The sequence below is a fragment of the Chelmon rostratus genome, chromosome 5 (genome assembly GCF_017976325.1).
Source record: "Chelmon rostratus isolate fCheRos1 chromosome 5, fCheRos1.pri, whole genome shotgun sequence".
NCBI classification, from domain to species: domain Eukaryota; kingdom Metazoa; phylum Chordata; class Actinopteri; order Chaetodontiformes; family Chaetodontidae; genus Chelmon; species Chelmon rostratus.
In genome coordinates this window covers 27,768,220-27,782,090 of record NC_055662.1, presented here as the reverse complement: position 1 = coordinate 27,782,090, position 13,871 = coordinate 27,768,220, and the positions used below count along the sequence as shown (strand labels likewise).

The window sequence follows — 13,871 nt, the reverse complement described above, 5'->3', positions numbered from 1 at the left end:
CAGCTGTTTCTCTGTCCTGTATTGTCAATGTGTTAACGCTTTAAACAGATCAGTATACGTCATAATCCCTTGGCAAGACACATTTTTGTGGCGAGCCTGTGAGCCCAGCGATGGGGAGAATTCCATGCAGAATGCATTGTGGCCTATACTGAGCTCTTTCCAGCATTATTCAGCCGAGGAAACCTGAGATTTTCTGCTGAGGTGTGATTTGCTATTTGAGATTTGCTTTGAATAAAGACATCTATGCACACAGCATAAACTCAGATTGATTAATGATTTGTGATGCTTTAGAGACAGGATAATAATAAGAAATATAACCAATTAAATCCTCCACGACATAAACAGTGAGTGTAACTGATGGAAAAAAAGAGCTCTTTGTTTTACTGTTATATACTGTTTGCAATTCTCATTTCTATATATAATAACACACTATGGGACACCACCACCAGGCCTGGGGTGGAGCACCTGAGTTAATCCCATGTATGAAAGCAGTGCAGAGGCAGGCGTGTGCTTTGTCCAGACATGGTCTGACTCAGCCTCGTGTGCCAGAGCTGTGTGTTTAATTCAACAAGCCTGACAGATGAATCAACTCTGCCATTTAACACGCGAGCAAAGCAAATATTTCACCCACTTCCTCTCTGCTCTGTAGACTCAGTGTAAGCAGCATCATTTGCTCTTGTTCAGTATAGACTACAGCCACTATCACTATTACACTAATGATCAGATAAACCTCTCCAGCCTCACTCTGACTGTATTTCTTTACCCAGACCATCTGCGCCAAGCACGGATGTATACGTATTACAGGTAGTATTGTATGAAAGCACTGAAGATCTGAACCTCCTGACAACTCGCTGCTTGTAACAATGATGACAGCATAATAGAAAAATCGTTAAGCGATGACAACAATAACTTCTGTTTGTATAGAGCCTTTCATTCAGGAGCTGCAGCTCAAAGAGCTTTACAACAAAGAAATCACCTGCACCGAGAGCTTCACTGAGAAAAGACAGAATGGACATAAAAACAGGGATAAAATATTAATGTAAAACAAGGTGGAGAATAAAACCCACTTGATAACGATAGTAAAAGTATGGAAATGAAAATAAAAACAATGAATAACATAAGATGGAAAATAAAACCAGAGAATAAAGTAATAAAATATAGGTAAAATAAATTACATAAAATGCATAAAATCAAGTAAATTCTAGAGCAAGCAAAGTGTGAGTGAAGTGAAGAGATCATGAGTGTAGCTTGGTAGAAATATGACTAAAACTGCTTTCATGTGTTGAAATGGAGTCAGGCTGCACTCCGTAGTGTGAAAGTCTACACTGCATTTATGGCCCCCTGCACCGTTTAAATGGTTAATACCTGAGTTCCCCTCCAGAACTGCTCACTGTGGTTTTACTGACTAATACAAACTGGAAAGAAAAACAAGACATTTCAGTGTTTTTCTTGCGATGCAAGCTGCGAGCCAGCCTTCCACAGAATGTTTGTCAAAGCCGAGCCGACCACAAAGTGTCACACCGAGACCTCGGGTCCACAGTCCGGTCCTTCGACTTGTTGAGTCTGCCTCAGCATCCATTTTCCATTAACGCTGCTTGTCGCCATAGTAACCGGCCTTAAATGCATACTCCTCCGATGGACTGTCGTTACATACACCCGATACCCAGGAAGGTGGAGGTGCCAGATGGTGATGGCGGTGTTTACTGTCACTCACACACTCAGTGTTTATATACACGACAGCTGAACTAACCATGAGGAGACGTGGCATTGATACTAGCTGGGATTTCAAAGATTTAGTAAGAAATCAACGTATACGTGGATCATTTTAAATAAATAAATATTCCCGTATACGTCGTCAGCGTCGTCGTAAATAGACTCCACCAGCAGAGCAGCTGCACCGAGTCGCTAACAGCTGCACCTGATTCTGTACGTGCACTCTTTACCTTAACCGGTGAAGGAGGAAAACAGAGGAGAGACAGAGAGGTGAGCCAGTTTAGACCAAACAGGGAGTGACATCACTGTCAACTCGCCGTCCCCTCACTCCAGCGTTCATCGGTCTTGTCTGTGTTTGTGTCTCTGTTCTCCGAGCTCAGCGCGGGAGGAGATAAGAGCTGTGCTGCAGTCTGTGGAGACCAGCCTGCCATTTCTGCACACCATTTGGGGACAGTTCGTCCTTCGGGTGGCGTCCCCAGGAGTCAGCAGGCTGACAATGGGTGAGGAGCGAAGTGCTGCTGTGGGCAGGGAACGCGAGAGGAGGGCGGCAGAGAAAACAGTACTAATGGAGTGTTTATTTGGGGCACAGAGCCACACACAAAGACAGCTCATCTAAAGAAGAGGGCTCGGGGGCATGAGGGAATGAATTCAAATAGTCCAGGACCAAACAGTGCCATTTAAATCACTGCTGAATCTCTCCAGCTCCTGCCTTTCATAGGAAAAATCTCACTCCGGGCCATCTGCACTACTCTGCGCCTCCTTCTGTTTCTACAGGTTACAAACCAACATGCATCATTTTCATGTAGTGCTAAACTTCAGCTTTCATGAAGAGGCTTTTATATCAGTCATTGCTTTTTCAAACTCCCAGGCCTCGCACCGTAGGCCTACAAACGTCTGTCTGCACTTACGCATTCCCTAAAATTCTAGTCAACTCAACTAAAATGAAACTCAACATTTTGCTGCTCAGCCCACGGGGACCCGTCTTTGACAACGACTACTGGAACATCACAGCAGTAAGATGTCGTTCTCTCTCAGAGTTAACTCCAACAGAAGCTGAGCAGGGCTCTCCATTCAGTATAACATAATATAAAGTCATTAGTCGTTCTGCTTAGTGGAGAAAACCCTCAGACCAGAAGCTTTCACTTAAGCTTTATTTGTGCTGTGATTTACAGCCCTGATGTCTCCCTGCTGTGAGAGACTGATAGAGCCTGACAACTCCTCTTATTTAAGGTACAGGATGTTTCCCTGCTAAAATAAAAACAACATAGCGGGGCCACCGATTGCCATTGCTGGTCGATGGTTACTGACTGTGCAGCACCACCTAACAATAAGTGTTGAATACACGCCGCCTTCTGGCCTTCTGTGACCTGTCAACATTGCATCATTTCAGGCAAACCACACTTAACATGAACACAACACAGCTACAGTGGCCCAAGATGGAAAATTGTTTAACCGCCCAAACCAACAGGAAACACTATCATCGTTGGCTTGTCATGGTAAACATCTGGTATCAGCACTTCACTGCAGTCCACCTTGAACTCTGGAAATGGTGAAATACATGTATTTCAACTTGTTGCAGCTAACAAGAAGCCCGGCGGTGAAACGGTCATTTGGGAGGCTCTGTTATGCTTGTTTGCTTCAGAGGTGCTGATTGGTCGAGTGTGCACGCGAGGTGAAATACTTTCAAATTGCTGACTGCCACTGTAGGAAAGGAAGAAGAGCTTGCAGACATTTGATGCTTCCATTTTCATCCTTAGTTTTATCTTATTTTTACTATTATTATTATCATTATCAAGCAGATTTTATTCTCCATCTTATTTTTCATTCATTTTCAGTTTTATGTTCGATATGTCATTTTTATGTGAAACAGTTGGTGCATGTGACTTCTTTGTTCTTCTTGTATAACAGGTGCTATACAAATAAAGTTTATTATTAGTAGTATTTTTACTATCATGATTATCAGCCATGCATCATTAACATCAGCTTCCAGACTTATTCTTTTCTTCTTGTATGTTGTATTACTATCATTTGTATGGGACCACTGCCACTATTACAGCCCTCTGCAGTTGGTAAAAGAGTGCACAAAATAGAAACACATCGAAACACTGCTTTACAGCTACAGTAGAGGTAAAAAAACGCCAGGTTTAACTAGCAGCGTGCTAACATGTCAATGCAGCATACCACCATTAAAAGAAACAAACATTGCACCATATGTACAACTTTAAATAAACATTGATTTTGATTAATTTCCCATATTATGAGCAATGATGAGCAAAGAAGACGAACATGGGACAAATCCACAGCTTTTAAATAACGCCTACCTAAAATGTCAAGACATGTAAGGAACAAAAAGCATGTTTTTCTTCCGCCTCAGCAGGTCCTCTTTCTTTTCCGTTTCTTTGCCTTTTGTCCTGAGTCAAGACCACTCCAGCAGACAGAATGACATTTCTGGGGCATTGTGAGAAAATGTCCTTCAAAAGGCACCAAAAACTATATGAAAATCCAAGTATTGTGTAATATATCTCTGACCTTTTTACAGCGGTGACCATCACATGAAAACATGCATGCTGTGTTCTGCTTAAACCACCTCAGTGTTGTATGAACTAATGTGTACACAACAGAAACCAACGGAGCCACAGCCTCACATTGTTTACATACATCACTCCTCTGTGCTGAAATCATTACTGCCACAACGTGCATCTCTCATTGGATAATGTATTCCCTGTGCTAACAAAACCAAACCCACAGATGCTGCAACTTGCAGTTAACTGCTCTCATTTTTCAATTTCAGTCATCACGTCCTGAGGAGCGGGCTATCATTACAGTAGAGCGCCACTCGTTTTCTCGGGGGACGTTCGTGCGTGATGATAGCAGGCGAGGCTCTCAGGTACAAATCAATTTTAGCCCCCGTCCTTTCGCTCGGAGGCCGGGGGTGTATTTTTGGAACACTTACCAAAGTCTGACATGTTTGATTCTTTTTCTTCACCTCTGCCTCGAGTGCTTCACACTCCTTCCTTCTGGTGCTGATCTCTGTCTCCTGGGGAGGGAAGAAAAAGCAGAGGACAGCTGCTATGGTTTGTCAGGAACACAAGCTTCGTCATAGAACTCAGTGAAACTCGGCAGGGAGAGAGGAAGCTGGTGCATTTCATTATTCAGCAGTATTTAGGTGTGTGCGTGTGTGTGTTTGTGTGTGTGTGCAACAGAGAGACTTCCAGAGATTATCTAACAGATATTACAAAATGTTTTTGCTGTCAGAAAACAGACAGGAGGCTGGAATGGTTCGAAGGTTCAAATGTTGAGGATGTAGGCTGCGGTCCTCCAGGAATCATGTGATGAAATGGATCAAACTAAAATCTGTTGAAAAAGCTTTAACTCAGTGCGTCCAGTCAAACTGTAGCTGCAAACGAACACGACCGCACAGCCGTGCTAGCAGCTCTGTGAGGCCGAACTCAGGTGATTTAACGTTTAGCAAGTAAAATGTTTACTGTGGGCTACGTGTTTTAGCATGCTAGCATTTGCTAATTAGGATTAATCACAGCTGAGGCTGAATGTCAGTAGATTTGCAAATATTTACCTCTACGCCAAAGTATACCACTAAAGTACCTCTAATGTGGCTAAAAACTTTACCTGGAGTCTCTTACATCTCCACCCTTGTCATATTGTTTTTGGTGTTATTAATGACATTAACGATGTAAGGCTGTAAAGCTACGCTAGCTGGGCAGCATGAGAGTCCTGGACCTGAATCTCCTAACTGGAACACAGAGCATTATTAACATTATTAAAAGTTCCCTGTAGAGCTGCTGACCTCTAGCAGCGCTCTGGAGCAGTTTTTTCTATAAGCGGGTCCCTGTTAGACACAGGAGCTCCACCAGCAACTAACTTTCCCTTTCAAGGTTTATTTAATCCCTATTACGAACAATATGAACCATAATGTGATAAAAGAAGAAAAAATACACAACTTCAACAAGGCTTGCCTTCAATCTGTCTTTTTCCACAGTGTTAGCTGTTGAGTCAGAGGTTTTGAGGTTTTTAGGAAAAGTGCAGGTGTAACTAATAACCTTAATAATGGCTCTGTTCCTTTTAAGGGTCCCAGGAAGGCAGCATGACCAAGAGCAGAGCCCTGACACTGATTCTTACATGGAATGGAGCCTTAATTAAAGTTATTAATTACACTTGCGTTTATCCTGCTGAAGTCTTCTGTTAAAAGCTCTATTCTGTCTCTCATAAACTGGATATAAGTGAACTGATCAAACTTAAAAGATTTAAATATGTTTGCACATGTACTGTAGATCTCAGGCTGTCAGTCTGTGCCCATTCGCTCCTGAGGTTTTTCAATGCTTGTTACGCTTCCATCAAGCTGCCATTTAACTGAGCTGACAGTTGGAGGCTGTGTTTGCTGGAATTACAATGAAAAGAAGTTCAGCTCTCCTCACAATGTGCGATCAGAGCCGGAACACGACTAAAGTCTGCCACAGTTTCCAGGAGAGGCAGACATCTATAAATGTGATCTGCCCGTCAAAGCAGCCCGTGAGTTCTGCTCTGCCGTGGAGATGCTGCATCTTTCTGAGGCTCCCCTCCAATCAGGAGGTTACACACCTTCTGTATGGGCATTCATTGCATAGCCACCTATTGTAGTGCTCTTACAGCATAAAAAACACGAGAGTGTTACATCACAGGCGGATCCTCTATTTATCAGCAGACTGAGCTCTCCATCAGTGTATGAAGAACATCCTGCCTATTGATGGGAGTGAATGTGCGGCTTGATGTTCAAAGCTTAGTGTATAGAATTAAACAGGATTTTATCTGTGTCAGTGTGTGCTGGCAGCGCGTGGACACACACACACACACACACACTCTGGTAGCATGGCACGTGTCCCTGAGCAAGACTAAAATAAGCATCAGTGGAGCAACCAGAAGCCCACAGCACACAATGCATGCTGCATGCATGAATGTGCACTTCATCACGGAAACGCTCACAGCTCGGTCTGACTTTGAACGTATATCGGAATCCATTCAAATGCAAGGCGCTTTTTGTTCTGCTACATCAGCGGGTTCCCCTCTTGATCCTCGAGTGCCGGCAATATTTAATAAGGCGGTGGGCAATGAGGTCAGAGAACAGGACGAGTGGAAGGAGGAGAAACAAGCTCTGACCCTCTCCAGTCCTGTAACCTTGTGCAGACATTCGTTGTGATTAAATCTTTGACCCCTGATCTGTTAGAGCCGGTCCACCAGTATTCCTGCTCAAGTGTACGTATGTGTTAGCATGTGCTCCAGCATTTCTATCCTTTCAAGGACTAAAACCCTGACACGGATGGAAAGATGTGGAAAATATATGTAAAGTCGTCTGAAGTGAGAATTTCATGATTAAACACCCGCTCAGGAGGCTGCGGTTAGGATTTTTAATTCAAATGATGCTCAAGGATTTTTCGAAATGTTTAGTTTCTTTTTAAAGTTAGGTCAAGTTAAAGTTGGTTGAGCATAAAATGGATAACGCTGAGGTTAACTTGCAAGAATGTGGTGGAGTCAACCTCTTAAGCAAACGAGGAGTCAACTTCTTAAGATCTCCAGCTTCCGGCCTTTTTGCTAAAAAGTGGGAAAACTGTGTTGTTTCAGATAAATAAAACAAATACTGTCACATTCATGCTTGACAGATGATACTTATTCAGCTGGGAGTCCACAGTTGTTGCTCACTGTACAGTCGACAGAAGCGCACGCAAACATGAATGAAGTGTTAAAAAGAGTAAAAAAAGATTGCTTGAAAAAAGTCCACATATGCACAACATACAGGAGCAGGTTGAGTGGAGATGATTTCCTTTGACTGAACCACACTGAGCCCCTGCTGACAGCTTGCCATCTCCCATGTGGGCTGGTATCTAATGCGTACAGTGTTCACATCCAGACGGCTACAACACACACGATGAATATTTCACTCACACACTTGCAGACACACACACACTCTCAGGCTTGCTGAGGCCCATTTGTTTGGAGCGCATTTGCCAATGTTCAATTAAAAATCCCTCTGATAAAAGATTCAAATGGCTGCCATTGTGAGTAATGAGCTCCTGTATAAGTGAAGAGGCGTTTACTGCACAGCAGATGAAGACAGATGAGAAAGACCATCCCCTTAGGCTCCATCTAGCATTCGTGCCTCAGTGGCACTAATGCAAATGCATGCAGAGAGGTGCATTCACAGCAACCTGTACTACCCCCATGTCTCTTATGTAGCATATGAGGCAGGAATTTCATGCTTTTATGGCAGAGCGTCGACTCAATATGTTGACTTTTTTCAGATTAATCTGTATTATAAGGTTGTTTGTTGTGAATATTGCCAGTAATTACATTTAGGCCTTTTACTGTATCTGAAAAGATTTGGTGTTTAATCCATAAGACAACTGACAGAACAGGAAAATATAGAAATATTATAGAAATATTCTCAACTGTAAACAAGACTCTCAGTCTTGTTAGTATTTTCCTGTCTGTTGCTAAATAATGATGGTATGTCTGCTACTACCTGAACTAGTCTCGACAACAAAGTGCTAATACACCACCAATGTGCACCTCTACAAATGGCTATTTGCTACTTTTCACACTTCTGTTTTTCCGTTTACAAATAAAAACCTGGCCTCACTTCTTATTCTCATTCACTACACGAGCATGAAATCAAGCTATAGCGGTCAGTAAATGTTTTGCAAAAGAAAGGCAGAGCTGAAAGCGGAGGAGCCTCAGCTGCGAGCTCTGAAAACAGCCGTCTTGGTGTTCAGCACCACGGAGAGTTCCCCCGGGACAACACAACAGCAGCACATGTGTACAGTATGTGCCATATACGGCTTACTTCACCGTTTTTATCGCTGCTGACTCTCCACTGAGACTTCAATGCACAGAAACATCTTGATGAAATGATGTTCTAATACTACAGCACTTTCCTGCAATGAGCAATTAACACAGAAGGCTTTCCCCATCCTATTCTCAGCATCCGGTCTTCTGATCTTTTGTAGTTGGGAAAGCTCTGTGTTTAATCTCTGACGAGCAGGGGTAACCTCATTACTCTCTCTCTTCCCGTCTTTCATCCCTTGTTGTGTTGAATATGCATGATGCGGAATGATGGGTAATAATCCCGCCTATGGCTGAGCAAAAAAAAAAAAAAACTGCTTTGTTTTCTACCAGGGGGTGCTTCTGTGCCAGCAGCAGATATCTGATGGAGATATCAAATAGGGACACATATGCATATATGAGTTAAACTAGCTGCAAGATGAGTTTTAAACCAGCCGCTGTTCTTCTGGAAGAATCATATAGGTTAACATCACATGTTAAAGATGATGCTGAATGCTAATACACAGGCATACAAGTGTGCTACGAATCAGCTGCGTACATTATAATAAAACTGATGGACAACCTGAAGAAGGAGCCCTTTTTTACTGGGAGTAGTAACGCTCAGACACAAACTGGACGTCACCGCTGACTGTGGCACATACTGCAGCTTTAAAGCCAATTTGCTGCCTCTCAAAATGTCAGCGGTGCTCCCAGAGATATGTATATATTGTCCTGAGACACCTTTTTCTTGTTATCACTGTATGTGTTCTTGTTCTCCTGTGCTTCTTTTCTCCAGCCAAGGCGCAGCATGAAAGGCCATTACGGAGGAAAGACTACCAACGCTGAGTGTTGTCGGGGTCTTTAAGAGAGGATTCCCCTCTGTTACTCAACACCCAAGCACTACTTCCACTTAGCATCATGTAGTATATGGATATACTGCATATACGGTGCTGCCAGCCCAGACACACAGTAATCTAGTCCAGCACAGCAAGCACTTGTGATTTCAAATCATTTGAAATGGCAGAGTAAGTTACATAACCCCTACAGCTTAAGTCTGTGCGCGCAGGCACAGATGCTTGCACTCCACTAATACTGTACTAGTCCGCCGCCTGCAAGTGTGTGTGTGTGTGTGTGTGTGTGTGTGTGTGTGCATGCATGTGTATGCACAGCAACGTGCAGACTGACTGCTGAATCACAGATTTACAGGAAAAACAAATGTAACTCCCAGAGGTCAACACATACACACACACATGCACGGACATGCACACAAACACACACACACACACATGCACACGCCCACACAAACACACACACACGGCAAAAGAAATGACAGAAGGAGCAGAAAGGAAAGGGTAAAGCGTGATAGTGAACGAACGTATGATCATGAGAGAGATATGCACAGGCGGCGAGGCCTAGACATGAATGCAAATGAAAAAGGAGGGAGAATGGACAAAATGAAAAATGGGATAGAGGCAGGATTTACCGTCTAAGCTCCTCAGCTCTGCAGCATTTTGTCCCGGGTATAAGACCTCAGCGAGGCGTCCTCTATCAGGCATATTAAGCATCATGCAGCAGTGGCAAAAGGAGTAGCCTAGTCTGGATTCCACTTCCTCTCTTTCTTTCTCTCTCTTTTTTCTCCCCACCAGCATCCACAAGCATCGGCGTGCTGCAGAATAAGAAATGAAGCTGCCACTATCACCGGGGTCTGACCTCGCTGAGCCTACACTGCCTGCCTGCTGATGTCGCACGAGTCGAGCACGCCGCTACCGAAGAGCACAGAGGGTGGAGACGGAGGAGAAGAAGAGGGGATGCTGTAGACAGAGGAGAGGAGAAGGAATGATGATGAATGAAAACAACAGACAGAAAAACAGAGAGAGGAACTCGTCTGCTACTGTCTCAGGCCTGTGTGATAAAAGGAGTGATGAAAGGAGGCTGACAGCAGCAGAACACAAATGATGGGACAGTGGAGTCCATCATGAAATGTAAGATTTTCAGAATATGGGGCCAATTTGAAAGAGCAGGCTCAGTGTGCATGGGAGGCTCCGGGGAGAGGACTGCAAATCTGATAATCCCACTGCATGAATACAAAGATGTCAGATGAGACTTTTACCTTAATGGAAACTAAACAATGACTCATGCAGCCACAACAGACTCCTCCAGAGACAAAGGAGGGTGCTGTGCAGCGTGCTGATATCTATCCATTTCCCTATGACAATGCTGGATTCAATAATGCACCGTTATATAGAGAAACTACTGTGTGATCGGAGAATAAACAGGTTTTATCTTCGTGTTTTGGCAGCTGAGACCATTTCGCTGACTAAAGGTCCACAGAGAACATCTGATGATTACTGCTGCAACCAAGCAAATGCTGGAAGCCCACTGCTGTTGCCCACTCAGACACAGAGGCTTACTCATCCCCAGCTGGCTTTGCTGGCCGAGCTTCTGCAGACTGTCATTCAGTTCGCATGGTAACCTTCATCTGTCACGGCAGTGCAGTCAACACCTGGTAACAAAAGACGGTCCTCGTGAACACAGATCACCTCTGCGGCTTTTACTGTGCTGTTGTCTGAAAACTCATCTGACCAAAACATCAATTGCACAGCACACAGCGTTAGATGATGTGCGTGTGGGCAGGAAGTTATTTTATGATATGAACCGTAAACTTTGGGGATCGACTCTCTGTGCCACAAAGATGAGGAGGTGTGTTGTCAAAGCTGTGTTATTCTTCTTCATTACAGATTGCAATACACATTGCTTTAGAGCTTCAGAGGTTCACAACGCGCTTAGTCACATAAACACACACACACACACGAGCTGAATGCTCTAAAACATAGAATAAAAATGCCAGGAGGACACCCAAACATCTACAAACTACATTCCAGAAAGGTTCAGACTCTGTGTGAAACAAATAAAAACAGAGGAGAAGTTTCCTGAAGTGTTCCTGAGTCCATGTAGTAATATCTTCTATCCAATCACGTGTTCACAAAGTGTTGAACCTCACTGTGAACCACTGAGCCTTTCAATCATGATACTCTCACCTGTTACCAATCAACCTGTTTACCTGTGGAATTATCCAAACAGGTGTTTCTGGAGCGTTCCACATCTTTCCCAGTCTTTAGTTGCTCCTGTCCATAAGCATTTTTTTTTACAAAAATCAATGTAGCTGATGATCTTTGTGCTGTTTTCAGTTGATTATATGTCAAAACGAATCCACAAATTATCACATTCTGTTTTATCTCTATTTTATACAGCTTTAAAACTTATTTTGAATCAGGGTTGTGTAATCCAGCATCTGTAGAGGAGATGAAGAATTAATGCAAATTCAACCAATCCCTGAATATTTGTGAGAGCCTGCAAATTTTTCCAATTCCTTTAACATTTCTGCAAAAACTGGTCACGATGGAAGAATGATTGCATGTTACAGCCATTTTTATCTAAAACTATTATACTACTATTTATTCTAAATTAAAATAAAACCAGCGCTCAACCTGCTCACTCCCAGAATGGGTACCACTCGTTCTCACAAGAAAAGCTGCACACCGCTTCCTGATTTTTCTGAACAGTCTCTGCTAAATCAATCGCTTGTGGCCTGATTCACAATAAGCACAATAAGCATGGCTGAAATAATATGCAGAACTACAGAACTAGACTCAGCTTGCATTCACATTAGAACATTATGACAGAGGTCATATCAGCCTCAGGTGAAGGTCTGTTAACAGTAAGTGCACTGAGCAAAACTAAAATAATGCTGAAAACCTTTAGAGACGTGCAGCATCATCTTCTACACAACACTGCCTCACGGCCGGCTCAGTCTCATTAGAGCAGCCAGTAGCCGTGCAGGTAGACGAGCTACTGAGATGATGGACGGTTCTCTGAGCAGCCCGGACAGAGCGTTCAAACCTCAGGAGGCAGAGTCAACGCTGGAAACTGAGCAGGAGAGCAAACAGGCGAGCAAATGAACCATAAATCAAGACCCACTAATACGATGCAACTGTACACACAGGAAATCAAGGTGCTTGTGGGACACAGCTAGCATATTAGCAGCAGCAGAGGCATCGGCTTATTCTTTTTTATACAGAGAGCACGACTTGGCAGTTACAGACTGTATTAAGGGGGTTCAAATGTCAAAATTACTTTTACTTTAATCTTGTATGGGGTGTACACTTAACATATGTCACAAATCTGCGAAAAAATAATATTGATCCAATGTTAAAAGCTTTATGAAGTACTTTGCTTTACCACATATTTGGGTTTTATTTTGCAATCATTATGCGAAAGGTTAACGGCTAGTGGCGCACAAAAATAAGGCAGATAAGAGATGTGAGTTAAAGGAGCAGCCATCTTTTCCCTCACGCCGTCATGACTCTGCCAGTATCGCTCACTCCCCGTCTGCAGGGAGCTGTGCTCTCACATCTGCGCCCCTCTCAGTCAGAAGCCAGCAGAGGAAGAGAATCTCACAAACCTGCCACGATCAAATTAATTCACATCGAAGCAGGCTGCCTGTTTGTCTGCGCACTTGGGCCTCAACCAGATAAGCTGATTATAACACAAAATATTACATGCTGTCCTATTTGTTCTGATCCAGTGTTATCCCGATGTCCCTGGTAATGCAAAATCACTGACCTATGAGATGTCAAGGTAGACTAAGATGGATAATTACGAGGTATATCCAGTGATCCTTCAGATCCAAACTGGTGCAGGCTTTGGCTCACACGGGACTGTTTACAATTAGCAGTGGCAATTATGCCCAATAACTTCATGTACACCTGTAATTAAAAAAATGATTGGGGAGTCACAGGAGCAGAGAGACTCCCTCTTCCAACCCACTGGATTCCCACCTGTGCTCTGCCGTATCAGACAGCAATAACACCTTTGTGTCGATGCTGGTGTGATTTTGTGATTCATAGCGTCAGCGCTACTTTGACATGCAGTCTCCACCAACCAACCAGAACACGCTCTCATGGTGCTTCCCCTTTCTTTGCCTCAGCTGAATGTAAATGATAAAAACTGCACAAACGCTAATTCTACGCTGGCTGCTGCTAATTTCAGCGTCCTCCTGTCCCGCACAGTGAGAGCTCAGGCCGTTACAGGGGAAGTGGCTGTCGCCAGCTGAGGTGGCTTGTCTCCCACTTTGATCCTGAGCCAGAGCCACACACATATGCTGCTCCATCCTGCAGGGAGGAGCTGTGCTGGATGCAGGGAAGATGCATCTCCATTGCCTTTCCATTCATTAACTACACTTCAACAGCTGGTGACCAATTAGTCTGCTCTCCAGATTGCAAAACTAATATAATGAGTACACCTTAACTTTTATATCCTTTGTCAAAGGGGAACAAACTCACTGCTGG

At 43.5% G+C, this 13,871-nt stretch overlaps 1 protein-coding gene across 1 annotated transcript in view; it reads right to left on the bottom strand.

Moving 5' to 3' along the window:
- rimbp2b (RIMS binding protein 2b) overlaps nucleotides 1–13,871 on the bottom strand; it is a 67,511-nt gene that overhangs the window by 34,678 nt on the left and 18,962 nt on the right. Inside the window, exon 3 of the mRNA XM_041936609.1 lies at nucleotides 4,667–4,750. Within this exon, the coding sequence (XP_041792543.1) occupies nucleotides 4,667–4,750 (84 nt within the window). The remainder of the gene's footprint in view (nucleotides 1–4,666; nucleotides 4,751–13,871) is intronic.